A 24,407-nucleotide genomic window follows, 5' to 3' on the forward strand; every position below is an offset into this window, starting at 1 on the left:
GACTTTGTGCCAGGACAAGGTTCTGCACACTGTGATTCTTTTGTTTGGGATGATAAACATTACTTAGTCTTCTCCTGACTTCCTTAGGTTTCTACTCTGACCTCTATTTCCCAGAGTCAGGATTCCATAGATCTTTGAGATACAGAGCTCTGGATGTTTGGAGTCCTCTTGGCCATCTCTAGAGAGAGTTTTAGGGATCTCTTTCCCCTCTTGTTCTTATTGGTTTTTCTAATTCAACTATATTCTTTGTGTCTCCTGAGGCATTCTGATTATTATAACTTTCTCAGAGCAGTCCTCCAATCTTACTGAATCCAAACACAATTTAGAAGGTCTGCTTTGTTTTGTTTTGTGGGGGGAAGGGAGTCCTATTGCCCACTGGCTTCTAGTTGACTTCTATAGTTCAGTGATAGGAGACATCACTTATATGGCTTCTCATTGTATTTATTAGTTACTATTCAGTCTAGTGTGAATGCAAAAGCTGTGCTGATAAAGATATGTAAGAGCTGGGTTTTCCTCATTCTGTTAAGGTGGCCAACTTTGTAGGAAGCAAATCTCTGTAATGATGATACCTGGGTCTAGGATGCCATCAGTGTTCAAACTCAATACACTCTTTGTTCCTAATTCTAGATCTTTTAAACTATTTTCAAATTGTCTCCATTTCGATAAAGCTAGATCTTCAGAAAGTAAAAAATGACTTTCTGTTCCTAGTTCAATATTCTAAGAATAATATTGCCGGCTGGACTAAGTATGCCAAATCTGCTTTTAAACTTTTGTGAATGGCATATTCTGGGGCCTGGACCAATGTTACATCCTAGATCAGAGAATTACAGAATTTCAAAGTTGGAAGGGATTTCAGAAATCATCAAATCTAACCTAGAGTTGAACAAGAATCCTCTTTTATAACACAACTGACATTCATCTTCTAATCTCTGTGAGAAGATTACTAGCATGGAGACATACTCTCACTACTCTATTGGTCTATACCATTTTTGCATATTTTTAATATATTTGGAAAATTTCCTTTAAATGGAGTCTAAATTTGTCTCTTTGAAACTTTTAATCCACTGAACATTGTCTGTCCACTGATACTAAAATAAAAACACTTAATCCTTCTTCCCCAGAAAAGCCCTTCAAATATTTAAAAAGAATTAGCATAACCTCACTAAGTTTTCTTCATCTAATAAATAGTGCTGATTCCTTCAATTGGTCATCATTTGGCATGATCTGAAAGCCCTTCGCTATTCTAGTCACGCTTATTTAGATATTATCCATCTGATTATGTCATTCCTAAAACAAAAAAGGAAGAGTAGAAGATAATTCTGAACTTAACAGATCTGGAAAATTGGAATATTAGTGGTGCCTTAAACAAAAACAGGAAAGTTTAGATGGGGAAGGTTACTCAAGGAGGGAAAATTAAGGATCTCTTAGTTATTATTTTATAATCTATCTGCTATAAAGTTGATTGTTTTCTGCTTAGTGTAACTAATTTGATTAGTATATTAATAAAAGTTAAAGGGAAAGAGGATTCACGAAGTTCAAATTAAATAAATCAGTGATTCACATTATGGCTAGGTGTATTGTATGGAACTCATATTTGTAAGGAATTCACAGATTTCCATATGTGAGTGTCAGGTCTCCCTAATGTTTCCATTGTGGCTTGAAAACCCATCTGAGCAGTATTGAATTAAATGTGTATTTCAGGAATACCTAGAAATAACAAAGAAGGTAGAAGGCACTGTGAAGAGCAAAAAGGTGGGCTAAAGAGAAAAACATACAGGTTCTAAGGGGAACTGTGGAAAGATTGCCATTTATTGCCATATAATTGGGAATAACCGTTTTAATGATTGTCTTAATTTCCTCTTCATTACAGATTAGGTCTCCCATTTCATCTTTGAGACTGTTGGTTTGGTTTTCTTCTTTCCTTTTTAAAATTAGATTGGTCAGTACTTTGACTATTTTATTTGTTTTTCCAGAGGTTGGAGCTAAATCTATTGGGCATCAACTGAGAAAAAGAAGGCAGAAGTCACAATCATGATATCTGACAAAGCCAAAGTAAAAATAGATCCAGTCAAAAGATATAGGGAAGGTAATTACATCCTGATAAAAGTATCAGCTTCTAGTCTTATTTATTAAATCAATAGTTCTTTGACTTTCAATTTTGTTAATTTCTCCTTTGATTTTTAGGATCTCTAATATAGTCTTCATCTGAGGATTTTTAATTTGTTCACTTTCTAGTTTTTTAATTTGCATGCCCAATACTTTGACCTCTTCCCTCCCTAATTTGTTAATATATGAACTCAAGGATATAAATTTCCTCCTGAGTACTGCTTTGGCTACATCCCATTGATTTTGAAAGGATGTTACATCATTGTCATTTTCTTCAATGAAATTATTAATTATTTCCATGATTTACTTTAATTTATTTTAATTTAATTTATTTAATTAACCAAATTTGGAGAATCATATTATTTAATTTTTAATTAATTTTTGGTTTGGCTCTCCATGTACCTTTACTAATTATTATTTGCATTGCATTGTGGTCTGAGAAGGTTGCATTTATTATTTCTGCTCTTTTGCACTTGTTTTTAATGTTTTTATGCCCTAGTACATGGTCAATCCTTGAGAATGTACCATGTGCTGCTGAAAAGAAGGTGTATTCCTTTTTGTCCCTCTTTATTTTTCTCCACATATCTACTAACTAATTTTTCTAAGATTTCATTCACTTCTCTTACCTCTTTCTTATTTTTTGGTTTGAGTTATCTAGTTCTGATAGAGGAAGGTTCAGATCTCCCACTAGTATAGTTTTTTCTATCTATTTCATACTTGAGTTCCATTAGTTTCTCCTTTAGAAATTTGGATGCTATGCCATTTTGTGCATACATGTTGAGTACTAATATTTCCTCATTGTCTATACTGCCTTTTATCAGGATGTGATTACCTTCCCTATCTCTTTTGACTGGATCTATTTTTAATTTGGCTTTGTCAGATATCATGATTGTGATTTCTGCCTTCTTTTTCTCAGTTAATGCCCAATAGATTTGGCTCCAACCTCTTACCTTTACCCTATATTTATCTGCCTTCCTCATGTATGTTTCTGGTAGATAGCATATGGTAGGATTTTGGATTCTAATCCACTCTGCTATTTGCTTGTGTTTTATGGGTGAGTTCTTTCCATTCACATTCAGAGTTATGATTACCAGCTGGGTATTTCTTAGCATTTTGATTTCCACTCCTAGTCCTTCACTTTCTTCTTTCACTATTTCCTTCTATATCAGTGTTTTGTTTTTAATCAGTCCCCCTACTACCCACCCTTATTTTACATTCTTTTATACACTCCCCTTCTTATTCCCCTCTTATTTTCTTTATGGTCTTTATAAACTACTCTCCGCCCTTTCCCACCCTTGTATTGCTTCCCTCCCCACCAGTCCATTTGTTACCCTTCTACTTCTCTATAGGGAGCAAAATCAATTCTCTGCCCCAATGGATTTGATTATTCTTCCCACTTTGAGTCAATTTCAATGCATGTAAAAATTGAATATTTCCTATCTCCAACTTCTTTACCCTTCCAGTGTATTGTTGTTCTCCCCCACTCCCACCATGTGTTTCTTTATGATATATAAATTTACCCAATTTTGTTTATTGTCCTATTTCTCTTAGTATTAATCTCTTTTATTTACTTCTAGTTATATATATAATATATATGTATATGTATATACATACACATCTATATGTCTTGGCATTTATGATCATACTTTCCCCTACAAGAATATAGTCAGTTTTTTTGGATAGCTGATTCTTGGTTGTAGATAGACCTAGTTCCCTTGCTTTCCAGAATATCATATTCCATTCCTTTCTGTCCTTCAGTGTAGATGCAGTCAGATCCTGAGTTATCCTAACTGTGGTTCCATGGTATCTGAATTACTTCTTCTTAGCAGATTGTAATATTTTTTCCTTGGTCTAGTAGTTCTTGAATTTGGCTATAACATTCCTGGATGTTGTCAGTTGAGAATTAAGCACAGGAGGTGATCTGTGAATTCTTTCAATCTCCACTTTTCCATCTTGCTCTCGAATGTCGGGGCAGTTTTCTTGGATAATTTCCTGTAGAATGATGTCCAGGCTTTTTCTTTTGCCATGGTCTTCCAGTAGCCCAGTTATTCTTAAATTGTCTCTCCTCGATTTGTTTTCTAAATCTTCTGTTTTGTGGATGAGGTGTTTCATATTTTCCTCAATTTTTTCATTCTTTTGATTTTGTTTTATAGTTTTCTTCTGCCTTGTGAAGAGGTTTGCTTCTAATTGTTGTATTCTAGTTTTTAAAGACTGAATTTCATCCCTGGATTTTTGGTCATCCTTCTCCTTCTGGTTGAAGCTGAATGATTTTGGTTTTGAAGACACTATTTTCTCATTTTAGTTCAAATGCCTCTGTTTCCAGATGACTTATCTTGCCTTTTAAGTTCTTTCCCCAGTTGTCTTCAGCCTCTCTTAATTGTGTTTTGAATTATATTTTGAGTTCTTCCAAAACCTGTGTCCAATTTGTTGGAGTTTCTGTGGTTTTTCTGGGTGTTCCTTGATCTTCCTCTGTTCCATTTGCTCTTTGTTCATTGCCTGGATAGAAGTTGTCAATTCTAATTTCTTTTTTTCTTTTTCTGTTGTTTGTTCCCATTTCCCCCTTCTTTCACACCATAGTTGCCTGTAGTCTTGCTCCTCTCATTATGTACTGGTTCTGTGGGTTTGGGCTTTTCTGGTCTGAAGGGACTTCTCCTCTGCTCTGCTGATTGGTCACATTGAGTCCTGATGTCAGATCTTCCCAAGCTGTCAGCAGAAACTGAAAAGGAGCTGGGCTTCCCACCTTGTTATCAAGGTGTTCTGTAGTAGTTGCAGCCTTCACTCTTGGAGCTTCATCAGCAAGGCTCTCAGAGCAGTCTGTGGGAGAGGGGTGTTGGAGCTTGAGCTTCCATGCCCCCTGAAAGCTTGATAAGATTAAGCCAGGGTGGGGTTGATCTTGCAGAGCTGGATGTGCCCTGAGGCCAAAACCTCAGGAAGAGGGGAGTAATATGGAGTGTCTTGGCTGTGATTGGGTTGCCTTCTCTGAGCTTCTCCTCCAGTTGCCTCCCCACAGCCTATGTTCAAAGCCCAAGACTGGCACAGTTTTTCCCACAAGGTACTCCCTCCAGACTAGTGCCCTTGCCTACCCAGAGACTCCAGCCACTGCTGGAGGCTCAGTACTGTAAGTGGGGGAGTGGTCCTGGGACCTTCCTTCTTCCATTCCCTTAAACCTGAGTGTTCTCAAATTTAGGCTTGGGGGGGGTGTACCTTTTAAGTTGAGTCCAGCAGAAGGGTTCCTTAGCTTTGTCCTGTTGTTTGATTTGGTTTTCAGTCCCCTAGAAGAATTTTGTTTTTAATTGGTCAGGAAGGGTTTTCAGAAGTCTGAATTTTCGCTGCCTCTATGCTGCCATCTCGACTCAGCCTTCTCCAAAGAAGAATTTTTTAATGGATTTGGAGGACATTTAATTCCTAAACTCTAATATGCTCCCCAAACCAAACTTTCATTTGTTGTTGTTACATGTAGTGGTTACATAAGATTTTTTAAAATAGATTAGAGCAAATTTTTAAGCTAGTAGTATAGCAAATTCCACATAAGGAAGCTAGGGTAGGATTCAAATTAGGTTCCATAAGGATGTAAATAAAAAGGATAAGCCAAGCTGGAAACTATGAATTCTCTGAAGTATCCCCAAATACCAAAGGGTTAAAAACAGGAAGCCTATTACCCCATCTCCCCCAAATAAAGTGGGGCAGATATTTAAGGCAAAGTGTCAGTACTGAATTTGAAATCATGCTACGGGGAGGATCAAAATTGTATTTCATGTGTTTTAACTTGTCTTTCCAAAGCTTCTTTCTTTTATGGTTATTTGCACATGTTTCCTACTCCTGCATTGCACTGAAACACCACTTTGCTCATAGGTTAATTAGCACATCCCTTCCAATGCGTCCCTAGATCCCAAGGCCATGTTTAGGAAGGCTATGTTGGATGGAAGGTCTCTACAAATTCTAGCAAAGCAAATTGCAAATGTACCCATAAGGAAGGAACAACATATCTAGTCCAATAGGTATCAAAAGTCACTCCGTCACCTATTTGAATGTAGGATGTCCAAAAAATATATGTTCTTCTTGCTCAGTTGTTGGTGGTGAGGTTTTGAAAAATGCAGTTTTGGCGGAGGCAAGAGCAGCCTAACAAAGACCATTAGTATGTAAGTGGATATATATAGCCTGAGGAACACAACATAGCTACAGACAGAAAGGAAGGAAATAATATAGTACTTATTTTGAGCCAGGAACTATGCTAAGCACATTGCAATTATTATTTCATCTGATCCTTAAAAGAACCCTAGTAGATAGGAGTTATTATTATCTTCCTTTTATAATTGAGGAAACTGAGCCTGACAGGTTAAGTGACTTACCCAGAATCACATGGTTGGAAGTGTCTGAGGCAGGATTTAAATTCAGATTTTCCTGACTCCAAACCCAGGGCTCTATTCAGTGAGCCCTCTAGGTCCCCAGGAAGACAAATGATTATTCCAGGTGTAATGAGAAAGAATGAGTACTGCCATTTACATTTCTTTCCAAAGATGTTCTCAGTGCTGATATTAAGATGGGTTGAATTGGTGACTGCAAAGGCAGTCAGATCCCTGACTTCAAGCTACTTGGCTGATTTCGAGTACAATGAGAGTTAATTTGGGAAACCCACTTCCCCTGTTAGTCTGCAAGAACTATAGAACCTAGAGAAAATTCTGAGGGGAAAAATTAAGAGTGAAAGTAGCAGTTTGTACAAAAGAACATGTTCTTGGTAGTCTGTGTAAGTTGGGAGGCAGAGACACAGAGAGAGAAATACACATAGCAGATAGGTGATGCAGTGGATAGGAGTCAGAATGATCTGAGTTCAAGTGTGGCCTCAGACACTCACTAGCCATGTGACCCTGGGCTAGTCACTTAACCCTGTTTGTCTCTCTTCACTCTTTTGTAAAATGATCTGGAGAAGGAAATGGCAAGCCACTCTTATTATCTCTACCAAGAAAAACCCAAATGGGGTCACAAAGAGTCAGAGACTAAAAATAACTGTAAAACAAAACAAACAATGTGAACTATTTCCCCCACAGGTATAAATGCATCCTAGTCATATTGAATAATCCTTCAAAAATTTGGTTTATAGTCTATCGGCTAATATTTTATTCAAAGGTTTGCTTCGAATTTCAAACAATGATGTTGGTCCATTTATTTCTTTCTCTATTTTATCCATACTTTGGAGATGAGGACTCTTTCTTATAAGGAAGGAAGAGCACAAGAATTTATTATGTTCCTGCTTTGTGAAAGGTACAGGGTTAAAGACTTTACAAATATTATCTGATTAGATCCTCACAAGCAGGTACTATTATTGTGTGGTCTGCTTATCTATCATTATTTTCCTTTTAAAGTTGAAGAAACTGAAGCAGACAGTTTAAATGACTTGCCCTAGGTCACAAAGCTAGTATTTTGTCTGAGGCTAAATTTGAATTCAGATCTTCCTGACTCTCAGCCCAGAACTCTACTCCATAGCTGCCTAGGTATTTGAAATGTCTTCTATCTCTATTTTTTGTACATAACTTGAAATAATATATTTGCTTTTTTCCTGAAAATTTGCTAGACCTTACTCTTATGTTTATCTAAGCCTGGTTTTTTTTTTTGTGAGTGTCCACTTTTGTCACGGTCAATTTTTATTCCTGAGACAGATTTTATTAATTTTTTTTATTTCTTGATCTGTTCATCTAAGCATTTTACATTTTTGTTCTTCATGCATTTCATTCAAGTCTTCTATTATACTGACATGTAATTTTTATTTTGATAATTTGCTCTGTCTAGTTAGCTAATGATATCTCAATTTTCATTACTCTAAAAATATGAGGTCTTAATTTTATCATCTGAACATTTCATTTGGTTTCCATTCCTCCTATTCCTTTTTAACTTTCAGAATTTCTATTTTTATATTTATTTCAGACTTTAAAATATAATGTTTATATAATATTCTATTAAAAATTTTAACAGAGCATTTTAATCCTAGACGGAAATGGTAGTAAAGTCCTTGTGTTTCTTCCCAACCCAACACCCTTCAACTACAGGGAATTTATTTTGGATGAAAAGTTATGAGTTTAGTCATAATCACTCTGAGATACCAATGAAGAAAAATCATAACATTTAGGTAGAGTTTGATCTCTTTGCCTAGTTTTACACACACACACACACACACACACACACACACACACACACACACAAACATGCACAGGCACAGGCACATATATACACATATATGTGAGGGTTTAGAGAATGCTCTATGTATTTCTCTCTCTTATGTATATGAAAAATAGATACCTATAGAACCAATTATTTTTCTCAATACATCCTTTCTGCATTGTAACTCAGTCCTACCTTTTAATCTCAGAGGTATGAAGGAAAGATGTGTTAGTCCCTCCAAATTTTCTGGATCTATTATAATTTCTTCTTTTGTATACCTATCACTTAGTGCTTGTCCTCTGTCACAATTACTGATTAATTTAAAAAAGCTGTACAGAACCCAATTAAGAAGAATTCTTGTCTAATAAAGTTATTATTTTAGGTGGCTTGGATAGTAAGTCAATAATAAAATTTAAATGATTATAAAAATAAAATGTTTAAGTTGATATGACCTACCCTAACTTTTACCTCATTTTTTCTCAACCTTTTTTTTTCTTTTGCTGATCAACATAGATGTAAAATTTCCCTTCGCATCCTAAAAGCTTTGTTCTGTCTCATTGTTGTTTTCCTTGACAAATTTAGGTAGAAGTTCTTTACTTTGTTCTCCGAGCCATCTAGACTTTAATTATATTATTTTGTCTTCATTTAAGTCTATTTTCTCCCAAATATCTTTATTAATGATAAACTTATTATAATATGGTCTATAAAAGATTCCTTAGTTTTCTCCTATACGGCATTTGTTTTTTAATTCTTTATGCTAATGCAGATGTTCAGTTTTTGTAAAGGTCATATGAAAGTGAGAAAAAATACAAGTACTCCTTCAAATTACCATTCAGCAATCAGCAGAGGGTTGAGAGATCAGTGAATTGGTCCAACTTTCCCAGGACCCATAATTTTACCATTTACTTTGACCCCAGCTATACTACAAGGTTCCAGTCTCTTTATACAATCCCAAAGGTCTGTCATTGCTCAATATTCTCTGTCCAGAAATATAGTTACCTAATATATTCATTAACCTAACAATTTAGGGAAATAACAAAATCCAGGACCCTAGAAATGAAAAGACATTGGGTAGAAAATTTCAAATTACTGTTTTCTATTTCCTGGTACTCATTTATGGCAGTCTGTTAGACAGGAAAGAATAATGACCATGAAGTTAGAATAGTTGGTTTAGAGTTCATTGGGCAAAGTATATGTGAAGGATATTCTGGAGAGACTAGAGAGTAAGAGAGAGAAACGGAATTTCAGAGAGAATAGAGGAAAGAGAAAATGAAACTTTGATGCAGCTTATGGGAGTCTCAGTAGCCACAGATCTGTGAGGAAATCTGACCTGCCTCCCAATGTGCCTGTTGTTTCCTAACTCCTAAACCCCAAATAATTTCACAAGAGCAGGGTTCTTCATTGCATACTTTGCTTGGTTGAAAGAGGACTTATTTTGCTCCTAATTCTAAGAACCGATTTACTTAAATATTTTATTGTCTAAACATTTAGTTACTAAACTTTTTGGTCTCAGGAGTTCTTTATACTCTTAAAAAAGTCTTTTGTCTATGTGAGTTATATCTCTTGATACTGACCATATTAGAAATGAAAACTTCTTAGTATTTTGGGAAAATTGTTTTGACCCCATAGATACCCTGAAGGATCTTAGATCACACTTTGGAGAATTAGTCATCTTCATTCATCTAATATTCATATTTTCTGTTATATTACTTGCTCAAATTAAGACATTTGCTCATTACGTATGATTATCTTTTGCATAATAAATTTTTGCTAAGAGGAAGCTAAAGAGTTAAAAGTAAAAGTCAGTAATTACCTTCCAGATATGAGGCTGGGCAGGACTGCTTCCTACCTGTTGCAGCTAGGAAAACTGGTTTTTAATTATTTTAATTCTGAACTCCTAGACTACAAATATCTCATAAGTAATAGCTAGATAAAATTTTAGCTCAATGTCCATCTTAGAGACGGGAAAGTAAAGGAGTGATCTCTTAGCCTGACAGTTTTCCTCAGCTGCACCCAAAAGTGGAAATCTTTGTCTCCAATGGAGATGTAGAGTGGAGAATTACATTATATACATAAATAGATCCTTGCAATGAAAGCCACCCCTCAACCTTCTGGAGGAGATTTAAAATCTTATATGAATCAATGGATGCTTACTTTTATATTCATGAATTAGAAATTTGATTTTTTTTTACTTTTAACTTTAGTATCTCTGAGAAATTGTAATTAGAGCTGATTTGTAAATAATTTAGAAATAAAAAACTGAGCAAATGAAAAACAAAGAGACCTAATATATCTTAATGAAGAAAAATGGTTAAGAATTAGTGACAATATATCTAAAAATTATTCAAAATAATACTCATTTTAACACCACCTTTTAATTTAAAAAGAAGTTTGCAAATATAACTCAGTGAGGTGGCTAATGAATACAGTTTTTCTTCATCCTATAATTTAAGTGTCACAAATCTGTGACTTTTCCACACACACAGCTAGTAAACACTAGAAGGGAACTAAAATCCAGATATTGGAGCCACACACCAGTGCTGTAAATATGAAACTGAATGTCCCACTTTATAATCCAGGTACAGCAATCCTCACAATACAATCATGTTATCATCTTCAATGGTAGTTGTTTTCCTCCAGATCTCACATTCACATTTTCTGTCCATATTTAGTACATTTCTTTTGGGATTACCTTTCTTTGATTGAGTCCAATGCTTCTTCATTTTCTTCAACAAGCTTTTTATTCTCATCTATTAGATCTTCTGTTTTCTCTAGGATTTCCTCAAGTTCTTTTTGTAGTTTGTTTATCTCAGCTGCCCAAAATTTTCTCTTGAAAAAATAAAATGAGACTCATAAGATAAAACCTTCTCTCTCCCAAAAGTTAAAGATAGACAGAATTATTTATAGCAATAGTTAATGAGCATTCCTAGACAGAAGGAAACTTACTGTATCAGAATATTCAGTCATTACAGTTTCACATTCCTGTTCTAACTTTTTAATCTTCTTGGCTTGAATAGCCACTGCTGTTTTTAACTCTTTCATCTAAATAAAAAAAAAGTTTGTTAAGAGTTAATTCTTAATTTCAATGCATTTTGTTATTTTTTATTTTCATATCAGCTGTATTTCCCAACTATGTCCCTTACCTTCAGGAAGCCACTAATTATGATAAAGAATAAAAAGAGAGGGGAAAAGTTAAATTCAAGCAAACAACAAATAAAGTCTGATATTATTTGTATTGTTCCACATTAATATTTCTTTTTTTTAACTTTTAAAAATTATTTTATTTGGTCATTTTCATACATTATTCATTGGAAACAGATTATTTTCTTTTCTTCCCACCTCCAAGCCCTCCCCTAGCCAATGCGTGATTCCACTGGGTATCACATGTGTCCTTGCTCTGAACTCATTTCCATGTTGTTGGTATTTGCATTAGGGCGCTCATTTAGAGTCTCTCCTCAATCATATCCCCTCAACCCCTGTAGTCAAGCAGTTGCCTTTCCTCAGTGTTGTTACTCCCACCATTTGTCCTCTGCTTATGGGTAGTGTTTTTTCTCTTAGATTGCTGCAGGTTGTTCAGGGACATTGCATTGAGACTAATGGAGAATTCCATTATTTTCAATTGTGCCACAGTGTACCAGTCTCTGTGTACAATGTTCTCCTGTCTCTGTTCCTCTCACTTTGCATCACTTCCTGGAGGTTGTTCCAGTCTCCATGGAATTCCTCCACTTTATTATTCCTTTGAGCACAATAGTATTCCATCACCAACATATACCACAATTTGTTCAGCCATTCCCCAATTGAAGGGCATCCCCTCATTTTCCAATTTTTGGCCACCACAAACAGCGCAGCTATGAATATTCTTGTACAAGTCTTTTTCCTTATTATCCCTTTGGGGTACAAACCCAGCAATACTATGGCTGGATCAAAGGGCAGACAAGATTTTATTGCCCTTTGGGCATAGTTTCAAATTGCCCTCCAGAATGGTCAGGTCAATTCACAACTCCACCAGCAATGAATTAATGTCCCCACTTTGCCACATCCCCTCCAGCATTCACTACTTTCCTTTGCTGTCATGTTAGCCAATCTGCTAGGAGTAAGGTGATACCTCAGACTTGTTTTGATTTGCATCTCTCTGATTATCAGAGATTTAGAACATTTTTATGTGATTATTAATAGTTTTGATTTCTTTAACTGAAAACTGCCAATTCATGTCCCTTGCCCATTTTTCCCTTGGAGAATGGCTTGATGTTTTGCACAACTGGTTTATCTCTTTATAAATTTGAGTAATTAGACCTTTGTCAGAGGTTTTTGTTATGAAGATTGTTTCCCAATTTGTTTCTTCCCTTCTAATTTTAGTTATATTGGTTTTGTTGGTACAAAAACTTTTAATTTGATATAGTCAAAATTATTTATTTTACATTTTGTGACTTTTTCTAATTCTTGCTTGGTTCTCAAAGGTCTGACATGTAATGCTGTGTTCACCTAATTTACTTATAGTTTACTTCTTTATATTCAAGCCATTCTGAGTTTAACTTGGTGTAGGGTGTGAGGTGTTGATCCAAACCTAATCTCTCCCACACTGTCTTCCAAATTTCCCAGCAGTTTTTGTCAGATAGTGGATTTTTGTCCCAAAAGCTGGGGTCTTTGGGTTTGTCATAGACTGTCTTGCTGAGGTCACTTACACCTAGTCTATTCCACTGATCCTCCTTTCTGTCTCTTAGCCAGTACCAAATTGTTTTGGTGATCACTGCTTTGTAATATAGTTTGAGATCCGGGACTGCAAGGCCACCTTCCTTTGTATTTTTTTTTTCATTTTTTCCCTGGATATCTTTGATCCTTTGTTCTTCCAAATGAACTTTGTTATGCTTTTTTCTAATTCAGTAAAAAAGTTTTTTGGAAGTTCAATGGGTATAGCACTAAATAGATAGATCAGTTTGGGTAGGATGGTCATTTTTATTATGTTAGCTCATCCCACCCATGAGAAATCAATGGTTTTCCAATTGTTTAGATCTAGTTTTAATTGTGTGGAGTGTTTTGTAGTTGTGTTCATATAGTTCCTGTGTTTGTCTCGGCAGATAGATTCCTAAGTATTTTATATTGTCTAGGGTGATTTTAAATGAAATTTCTCTTTCTAATTCTTGCTGTTGAAATGGATTGGAGATATATAGAAATGCTGATGACTTATGTGGGTTTATTTTGTATCCTTCAACTTTGTTAAAGTTGTTGATTATTTTGACTAGTTTTTTGGTTGATTCTCTAGGATTCTTTAAGTAAATCATCATATCATCCACAAAGAATGACAGCTGGTCACATTAATATTTCTGAAGCACTACAAAGTAGAGGAGTTAAAAGTCAAATTTGACCCTTCAATATTTAAACATGTAAAAAGTTGTTTGTAATACAACAAATTTGGAAATCACCAAGAAGAGATACGGAACTAGGAAAAGAATTCAATTCCTACACATTTTGACATTGTGGCTTCATTAGGATAAAGATACAAGCAAAAGAGAAATCCATTCCAAGGATTGTATCATTCATCAGCTGTAAAAGACATCCTTCATAACTAAATCAGCAATGTGAATCAAGATAGAATTTTTAGTACACAATTAAAATACATGAAGCAAAGGAGAATATTCCAAAATAAGAAATTTAAAATACTGCTCCAGGAATCTTAAAAACATTTCCTGAAGTAAAGAGAATTTAGATGAGGTCATATAGTATAACTCACTAATTTCACAGAGCAGAAAATGAGTTCTAGCATTTAAAGCAACTTAATCCAGGTGTGATCACTTGCCTCAAAGTATGATCACTTACTCCAGGCGTGATTGCTTATTCAAGATTACACTTAGAATAAATTATAGAACTGGGATTGGAACCTTCTGGTTCCAAATCTTGTACCATTTCCACTCATGTATGAGGATAATATTCATAAAATATCTGTTAGCCAATCTATCAAAACACACTTAGTACCAGTTTGGGTGCAATTGTAAAATGTTCCCTAAAGGTGGGAAGAATCACTTAAGTTACTAGAAAGTATTCATTGCTCATGACTGAGGTTTGCCAAAATTATAAAAGTAAAATACTCCAAATAAAAGTAAACAATAGAATTAGAATTTTATCAATCCAATTACCAAAGGGTCACTCATATCAAAATCCATTTTGAAAGTATAAAATACCTAAACTATTGAGAGGAAAAGAAAAATAAAAATGGAAAAGAAACAGTACTGCAAAACCTCAAACTATATTGTAAAAATGATAATCATTAAAATTCTTTTGTTGAAAATTCTAAAAGTAGTTAAAAAGAATTTTAAAGTAGCTCAAAAGAATAGACTAGACAAGGAAAACTAACTAATAACTGACTTCAATAACCTTGTATTCAATAAACCGAAACAAATTAACACTGTAGAATTCCCTATTTGACAAAAATCTCTGGAGAAAATAAATATAAATCTGTCAGACACTAGATGTAGACCAATATGTTATATCAGTTACCCAAACAAAGAAATGCCAAGGAGCTGATACACAGTTGTATACATAGGATCATGGGTTAGAGCTGAGTAATATGATAAAGGTCACCTAATCCCACTATTTTAAATTTATAGATGAAGAAATAGATACACTGAGTTAAGTGACTAGTTCAAAGTTATTTAGAAATCAATTAACAATGAAGGAATTTGAAACAATGCTTTTAATTTTAAATTTAAATGTTCTTCCCATTGCATTATAACCTCCTTAGGGCTTTAGTGAACCTTGAGAATACAAAGCTCCAAAAGAAGTGCTATTTTTTTTTTACTAATTCTAAAACTAAATTCAGCAAACATGTGTACATCAATTTTGAATAAAGACTCCAGAGAAACACTTACCTTCTGTTTTGAAGTCAATACTGTGTATTGGCTGCAAGGCAGAAGAGTGGTAAGGGCTAGGCATTGGGGATCAAGTGACTTGCCCAGGGTCACACAGATGGGAAGTGTCTGAGGTCAGATTTGAACCTAGGGCCTCCCATCTCTAGGCCTGACTCTCAATCCACTGAGCCACCCAGCTGCCCCCTCAGAGAAACATTTTAAAAGAATAAAAAGTTACATTACAGACAAAAATTTTGCAGCAGAAACAACATAAAAGATATTATCAGAAGAATATATGATCTGGAATGGAAGCATAAGTCAAGTAAGGAGATCAAGAGGTAATGGGAAGTTGGTATTCTTCACCAGCACTCACACATCTTGAGATCAGGTTGTCTTTTGCTTCTCTTTGTAGCTCCTATACTTAGCACAATTCCTGTAACATAATAAATTCTTAATAAATATGTTCTTATCAATTTACTGCTAACTGGCTGAGAATGCCTACTATGTTTGGTGAATATTTTGCTAGGGTTTTATAAAGTTAACCCACCAAAAGACAAAACAAAACTGAGGGGTTGTAATTAGTACCATCAGAGGGGCAGTTCATATTATTAATCACCAACATAGAATTATTAAAGAGCATTGGAAAAATTCCAACTTAAAAACAAGGGGTGCTAGATTCAAAGTACTATCTCAAATTCAAAACTTTCATTTTAAAAATGATAGAAAATAATGACTTTTAAATGTCACTGAAAACAAAATGTACAAATCATCAATATTCCTAGATGCTTCTGAGGCCAATCAATTAGTGATGATAACATTGTAAAATCATTCTTTATTGATGAAATGAAATACTTCTTTTCCATGAGAAATAAAATGAAGATAGTGAAATAAACAAACCAGAAAGATAATTAATACATAATAATATTGAAAATTTTAACTTCTTTAATACAATGTCCAATTATAATTCCAAATAATAAACAATGCTACCCTCCTCCTGATAAATAAATGGAATTAATAAACAGAATGAAATTGTTCATGGACAATATGGGAATTTGGGTTTTTTTACTGAATATTTTCATAAGGATTTTCTTTTTCTCCAATTGTTCAAGAAGGAAGGAGAATAGGGGTGAAAAAGAAAAAAAAATAAATCTTTGGATATCAGTCAACATAGAAAGGTAAGAGGAAGTAGTATAGCCTAACTCCTTTGACAACCACTCCAGAATAGATCTGAGAAGCACTGGACTAAATATTGAAGTAGTCCCATAAGGGGAGGATAATAAAATTGAAGTAGAAAAGGCATATAAACCCCTGCCTGCATTTTTAGGGAACAGACCAAGCTTCTCTTCCCCCAGGAGGTCAAAATGCTTATGCAGGTTGCAGACCAGGCTCTACTTAGCTTGGGGATGAGAATTAGGGAGGGCAGGAAACAAAGGAATTTCAGGAATATCAAAGAGGGCAGGATGGAATGCAAGATAATATATGGCTAACTAGGGCTAAGTGATTAAGTGAAAATAAAGAACCCCTAAATAACAACCTGTAAATAAATCTGAGGATTGTCCCCTCATCACTGTCCTCACATTCCTGTGTTGGTAATAAGATTTGTTCGATTGTAAAAATAAGAACCTATATGTGAAAGGAAATAATTTTGTATCTTGTAACCTATATAAACTGTCCCATAAAGTTAGTCTGAAGCAGCTTCCACTACGGAAGTCTGTCCCAGCTCTTAGATTCTTTATTTTTTTCTATTAATAAATCACAGTTCTGACTTCCAGGTAAACATGGCAACAATCTAGATGTGAACTGCTTCCTCTCCCCCGCACAAAAAAAAAAATAGATTACCTCAAAAGAGCATAAAAGTAATCTTTGGAAGATAAGAGGAACTCTCCTGCAGGCCACAGCAATGAAGGTACATGGGGTTTGAACATTTCCACACTATAAGAGGGAGAGAAAGATCGCAGCCAAGCATGAGCTGAGCTGCCCTCCCCCACCTCACCAACAGAACCGGAGTAGGGACCAGCACACTCACCGGAGACAGTGAGTGAGTGAGGAACGTATCTGCAGTGAGTGGGGAGCACTCCAGGGCCCTTGGGATCTAACCAGGACTCCCAGGGAACTACACTGCAGAGTGGTTTCACTGGAGATCACACAGATCATGGGGCCTCTTGCAAACTGCAAACACCAAGGAGGATCTAGAAACTGCCTGAGGCAAAATATCCTCTGCTCCTCACTGTGGGGGGGGGGGCACCAGGGTCCTTGGGAACTGACAAGGTCTACCAGGGAACTACCCTGTGGAGTGGTTTTACAGGGAAAGCCTGCATACACGGTAGAGAAGAGACCACAGACGGCATGGGCGGGCACTCTAACAAACTGAGGAAGAACCAGCCTGAGGCAAAAACATCAAAATCCGCCCATCTCACTCAGATTTCTGACTAAAAAGGAAAGGGAAAACCACCTAAGGGATGGCTCAGAGTGCCCAAGATCAACCCTCCAAGAAGAAAGGGAAAAAAGTGACTATTGAACACTTTTACAGAGGGAAAACGCAGACAACAGAGGAAAAAGAGGATGAAATGCAAACAAAATCAAAACACACCCCCCAAAAAATGGAAATTATCACAAGTTCTGGAAGAACTCAAAATGGAGTTTATTCAAAAGATGGAAACCTTCTGGCTAGAAAAATGGGAACAAATTCAGAAAGAGGTCTTCAGTCTGACAGACAAAATCTCACAATTGGAGAAACAGCTGGAAACCTCAAACAGAAGGGGAGACCAAACTGAAAAGCAACGCCAGTCCTTAAAGACCAGAATTAAGCATCTGGAAGACAATGATCCTGCAAAACAGCAAGAATTAATAAAGCAAAGTCAAAAAATTAATGAATTAGAAGAAAACATAAAATATCTCACTGACAAGGTGACAGATCAGGAAAACAGAGGAAGGAGAGACAATTTGAGAATCATTGGTCTACCTGAAAAACCAGAGATTAACAAAAACCTCGATGCCATACTACAAGAAATCATCAAAGAAAATTGCCCTGATGTTCTCAAACAAGGGGGAAAAATAGAAATCGAAAGAGTTCATAGAACACCCTCTATACTAAATCCCCAAAATACAACTCCCAGGAATATAATCCCCAAATTCAAATGCTCCCAAGCTAAGGAGAAAATATTACAAGAAGCTAGGAAGAGAAACTTTAGATTCAGAGGAGCATCAATAAGGATCACACAAGACCTAGCAGTGAACATGCTAAAAGACCATAAAGCCTGGAACACAATATTCAGAAAGGCAAGAGAACTGGGTCTTCAACCAAGGATCAACTACCCATCAAAACTGACTATATACTTCCAGTGGGAAATATGGGCATTCGACAAAATAGAAGATTTCCAAATATTCATAAAGAAAAGACCAGAACTCAGTGGAAAGTTTGACATCCAAACACAAAGAGCAAGAGAAACATGAAAAGGTAAATATGAAAGAAAGGGAAAAGGAGAAAAGTGCTTTTTTTCCCATTTATTAAAATATTCTTCTATAAGGGCCACAATTAGATCAATTATATATATATTAACATATGGGGGGAAATGTTATGTGCAACTTTAAAAAATTGTATGCATTAATAGAGTAATCAGAAGAATTACTCATAGGGAAAGATTGGGGCATTAACATGATTTGGAGGGGGGAACAAAAAGAAAGAAAAAGGAAGGGGGGAATCAATGATGGTACTAAGATATACTTGAAGAAATAGAAATAAATTAAATAGAACAATCTTTGTCACACATAGATACACATGGGAAGGGGAGGGGAAGAATTCTCTTATAAGAAGGTGAGGAAAAGAGTACTAATTGGTATTACTTAAACCTTACTCTCAGTGAAACCAACTCTGAGAGTGAAGAGCATCTAGATCCATTGGGATCTTGAATTCTATCTTATCCAACAGGGTAAGGGAGAAAGGAAAACCAAAGGGGGTAGGGGAGGAGAGAACCCAAAAAGGGAGGGAAGGAGAGGGGGGAAGGGAAGGGGACACAAAGGGAGGGGCTAGAAATGGAAGCATAACAAGGGAGGGGACTAGGGGGACTGATTTAAAATAAGCTGCTGGTTTAAAAGGTAATAACAAAAGAAGAAAGGTCAGAATTAGGGGAGGATATCAAAATGCTGGGGGATTCACAAATGACAATCCTAATATTGAACGTGAATGGGATGAGTTCACCCATATAATGTAGACAAATAGGAGAATGGATTAGAATCCAAAACCCTACCATATGTTGTCTTCAGGAAACACACATGAGGCAGGTAGATACTCACAAGGTCAGAATCAAAGGTTGGAGTAAGACCTATTGGGCCTCAACTGATAGAAAGAAGGCAGAAGTAGCAATCATGATACCTATCAAAGCCAAAGCAAACATAGACCTGATTAAAAGGGATAGGGAAGGTAAATACATCCTGATAAAAGGGAGTATAGACAACGAGGAAATATCAGTAATCAACATGTATGCACCAAATGGTATAGCACCCAAATTTCTAATGGAGAATCTAGGAGAATTGAAGGAGAAAATAGATAATAAAACTATACTAGTGGGAGATCAGAACCAACCACTATCAAATTTAGATAAATCAAATTAAAAAATAAATAAAAAAGAGGAAAAAGAGGTGAATGAAATCTTAGAAAAATTAGAGTTGATAAATATATGGAGAAAAATAAATAAGGACAAAAAGGAATACACCTTCTTTTCAGTAGCACATGGCACACTCACAAACATTAACCATACAGTAGGTAATAATAACATGGCACACAAATGTAGAAAAACAGTAATAATTAATGCAACCTTTTCAGATCATAAGGCAATAAAAATAATGATCAGTAGGGTACATGGAGAGCAAAATAAAAAATCAATTGGAAATTAATTAATATGATGCTCCAAAATCAGTTAGTTAAAGAACAAATCATAGAAAAAATTAATAACTTCATTGAAGAAAATGACAATGGTGAGGCAACCTTTCAAACTCTATGGGATATAGCCAAAGCAGTACTCAGAGGAAAATTCATATCCCTGAGTGCATATATTAACAAACTAAGGAGGGCAGAGATCAACGAATTGAACATGCAAATCAAAAAATTTGAAAGAGAACAAATTAAAATCCCCCAGAAGAAAAACAAAATAAAACCCCTAAAAATTAAGGGAGAAATTAATAACATTGAAAGTGATAGAACTATTGAACTAATAAATAAGACAAGAAGCTGGTACTTTGAAAAAACAAAATAGATGAAGTACTGGTCAATCTAATTAAAAAAAGGAGAGAAGAAAAGCAAATTGACAGTATCATAGATGAAAAGGGGATCTTACCTCCAATGAAGAAGAAATTAAGGCAATCATTAAAAACTTCTTTGCCCAATAATATGGCAATAAATATGCCAATCTAGGCGATATGGCTGGATATTTACAAAAATATAAATTGCCTAGACTAACAGAAGAAGAAATAGAATTCTTAAATAATCCCATATCAGAAAAAGAAACCCAACAGGCCATCAAAGACCTCCCTAAGAAAAAATCTGCTGGGCCTGATGGATTCACTAGTGAATTCTATCACACATTCAAAGAACAGCTAATCCGAATACTGTACAAACTATTTGACAATATGCAGAGGGAATTCTACCAAATTCCTTTTATGACACAAACATGGTACTGATTCCAAAGCCAAGTATATCTAAAACAGAGAAAGAAAACTACAAACCAATCTCCCTAATGAACTAGCAAAAAGATTTTAGGAGTCATTCACTATGATCAAGTAGGATTTATACCAGGAATGCAGGGTTGGTTCAATATTAGGAAAACCATCCACATAATTGACCATATCAATAAGCAAACCAACAAAAATTACATGATTATTTCAATAGACTCAGAAAAAATCTTTAATAAAATCCAACACCCATTCCTATTGAAAACACTAGAAAGCATAGGAATAGAAGGGTCTTTCCTAAAAATAATAAACAGTATATATCTAAAACCATCAGATAACATCATCTGCAATGGGGATAAACTAGATGCGTTCGCAATAAGATCAGGAGTGAAACGAGGATGCCCATTATCACCTCTATTATTTAACATTGTACTAGAAACACTATCAGTAGCAATTAGGGAAGAAAAAGAAATTGAAGGCATTAAAATAGGCAATGAGGAGACCAAGTTATCATGCTTTGGGGATGATATGATGGTCTACTTAAAGAATCCTAGAGAATCAACAAAAAAGCTAATCAAAATAATCAATAACTTTAGCAAAGTTGCAAGATACAAAATAAACCCGCATAAGTCATAAGCATTTCTATATATTTCCAACACTTCTCAGTAGCAAGAATTAGAAATAGAAATCCTGTTCAAAATCATTTTAGACAAAATAAAACACTTATGAATCTATCTTCCGAGAAAAACACAGGAACTATATGAACACAACCACAAAACACTCTCCACACAATTAAAACTAGACTTGAGAAATTGGAAAAACATTAACTGTTCATGGGTAGGACAAGCCAATATAATAAATTGAACATCCTACCCAAACTGATCTATCTATTTAGTGCCAGAACCATTGAACTTCCAAAAATTGTTTTTACTGAATTAGAAAAAACCATAACAAAATTCATTTGGAAGGACAAAGGATCAAGGATATCCAAGGAAATAATGAAAAAAAAAACAAAGGAAGGTGGCCTTGCAGTCCCGGATCTCAAACTATATTACAAAGCAGTGATCACCAAAACAATTTGGTACTGGCTAAGGGACAGAAAGGAGGATTAGTGGAATAGACTAGGTGTAAGTGACCTCAGCAAGACAGTCTATGACAAACCCAAAGGCCCCAGCTTTTGGGACAAAAATCCACTATCTGACAAAAACTGCTGGGAAAATTGGAAGACAGTGTGGGAGAGATTAGATCTGGATCAACACCTCACACCCTACACCAAGATGAACTCAGAATGGGTGAATGACTTGAACATAAAGAAGGAAACTATAAGTAAATTGGGTAAACACAGAATAGTATACATGTCCGACCTTTGGAAAGGGAAAGACTTTAAAACTAAGCAAGACATAGTAAGAGTTACAAAATGTAAAATAAATAATTTTGATTACATCAAATATCAAAGTTTCTCTATAAACAAAAGCAATGTAACCAAAATTAGAAGGGAAGCAATAATTGGGAAACAACCTTCATAATAAAAATCTCTGACAAAGGTCTAATTACTCAAATTTATAAAGAGCTAAATCAATTGTACAAAAAATCAAGCCATTCTCCAATTGATAAATGGGCAAGGGACATGAAGAAGCATGTTTTCAGCCAAAGAAATCAAAACTATTAATAAGCACATGAAAAAGTGTTCTAAATCTCTGATAATCAAAGAGATGCAAATCAAAACAAGTCTGAGGTATCACCTTACTCCTATCAGATTGGCTAACATGACAGCAAAGTAAAGTAATGAATGTTGGAGGGGATGTGGCAAAGTGGGGACATTAATTCTTTGCTGGTGGAGTTGTGAATTGATCCGACCATTCTGGAGGGCAATTTGGAACTATGCCCAAAGGGCGATAAAAGAATTTCTGCCCTTTGATCCAGCCATAGCACTGTTGGGTTTGTACCCCAAATAGGCAATAAATAAAAAGACTTGTACAAGAATATTCATAGCTGTGCTCTTTGTGGTGGCATAAAAATGGAAAATGAGGGGATGCCCTTCAATTGGGGAATGACTGAAAAAATTGTGGTATACGTTGTGATGGAATACTATTGTGCTAAAAAGAATAATAAAGTGGAGGAATTCCATGGAAACTGGAATGACCTCCAAGAAGTGATGCAGAGTGAGAGGAGCAGAGCCAGGAAAACATTGTACACAGAGACTAGTACACTGTGGTACAATCAAAAGTAATGGACTTCTCCATTAGTCTCAATGCAAGGTCCCTGAACAACCTGCAAAGATCAAGGAGAAAAGAAACTCTACCCACAAGCAGAGGACAAATGGTGGGAGTAAAATCACCGAGGAAGGACAACACCTTGACTACAGGGGTGGAGGGGATATGATCAAGAGAGACTATGAATGAATACCCTAATACAGAAACCAATAGCATGGAAATCGGCTAGGGTTGAGAATGCATATGATTCCCAGAGGAATCATGCATCTCCAATGGGAGGGATGGGGTAAGGGGGGGGGGGGAAGGGTGATCTTTGTTTCTAATGAATAATGTTTGAAAATTACCAAAAAAAAATAATGTTTAAAATCTTTTTTAAAAATCCCAGTTTCAATAATTGAAATTCTGGGTGTCTGGACTCACTCTATAAAGTGCCCCACTTCAATATTGATAAGAAATCTAAGGAGAAACCAGAGTGAGTCATCTTTCCAGCACAAGATCACAAATATAAGCAAAAGGCAAGTTACCAGGGCAGTGACTATGGAATAGGTATAGTCCAGAATAATGGAGCCAGATTTAGTCACAAAGACAACAGAGAAATTGTCATGGACATCATACCCCCAGAAACACAGACAAACTATTATCAGGGAAATTCCTTTGCTCCCTTACACCCTCTGATTCCCAACTCAAAACATCTGACCCTGAGAGGATTATCCTCCTTTGATTTTCCCATTGATCTGAGATGGACAAAGAGACACACCTCATCCATCTGTCTCCAGATCATGAGAACCACCTCCATGCCTTCAGGGAAAACTCCTCCCCAACCCCTTGCCCCAAAGTCAAGTCCTCATTGAATATAAAAATCCCAGAACTGTGGCACTCAGGGAGCAACCTCCCAGGTTGCTCCACTTATGCTGTCTTGCTTGCCAAAATTTTAACATTACTAATAAATCTCTCTTTACTTTTAAGTTGTTTCAGAGTCTTGCATTCTTGCAAAATGTATCCTTCCCAAATCCCAGGGGTATACCTCTGCACCCCACAACATCATCTCTCTGACCTACATGTGTATAACTGGAGAGGGGCAGGGAGCTATGGCTCATCTCCCAGGTACAGAAGATGTAGTACTGTTAGGTTATCCCAGGTAATGTTATCTTGGAAGAAGGCTACTAGATTAGAGGAGAGCTATAGATCCTGTATCTCTTTTCCAGGAAAAGGAATCTCAGAACCAGCCCCTAAAAGAAGATCAAGGCTAGAATGTTGTCATTCTGACCTCAGCAGCAAGACACCAGAGAAGACAGGTAAAGACCATACAAGATCACTAACTGTTTTGCCAAAAGAACCACAAAAACCTAGTCCTAACAATGAGTCACAATTCAAAAAATAAAACTGGAAGAATTAATAAGCAATAAAAAAATAAAGAAAAAAGATG

At 35.7% G+C, this 24,407-nt stretch overlaps 1 protein-coding gene across 1 annotated transcript in view; it reads right to left on the bottom strand.

Moving 5' to 3' along the window:
- The window catches only part of CCDC178 (coiled-coil domain containing 178), a 682,244-nt gene that overhangs the window by 425,545 nt on the left and 232,292 nt on the right, over positions 1-24,407 (bottom strand). The window contains exons 14-15 of the mRNA XM_056821069.1: positions 11,206-11,301; positions 10,952-11,088 (exon numbers count right to left, since the gene is read on the bottom strand). Of these exons, the coding sequence (XP_056677047.1) occupies positions 10,952-11,088; positions 11,206-11,301 (233 nt within the window). The remainder of the gene's footprint in view (positions 1-10,951; positions 11,089-11,205; positions 11,302-24,407) is intronic.

Source organism: Monodelphis domestica, chromosome 3 (assembly GCF_027887165.1).
Source record: "Monodelphis domestica isolate mMonDom1 chromosome 3, mMonDom1.pri, whole genome shotgun sequence".
Taxonomy (NCBI): Eukaryota; Metazoa; Chordata; class Mammalia; order Didelphimorphia; family Didelphidae; genus Monodelphis; species Monodelphis domestica.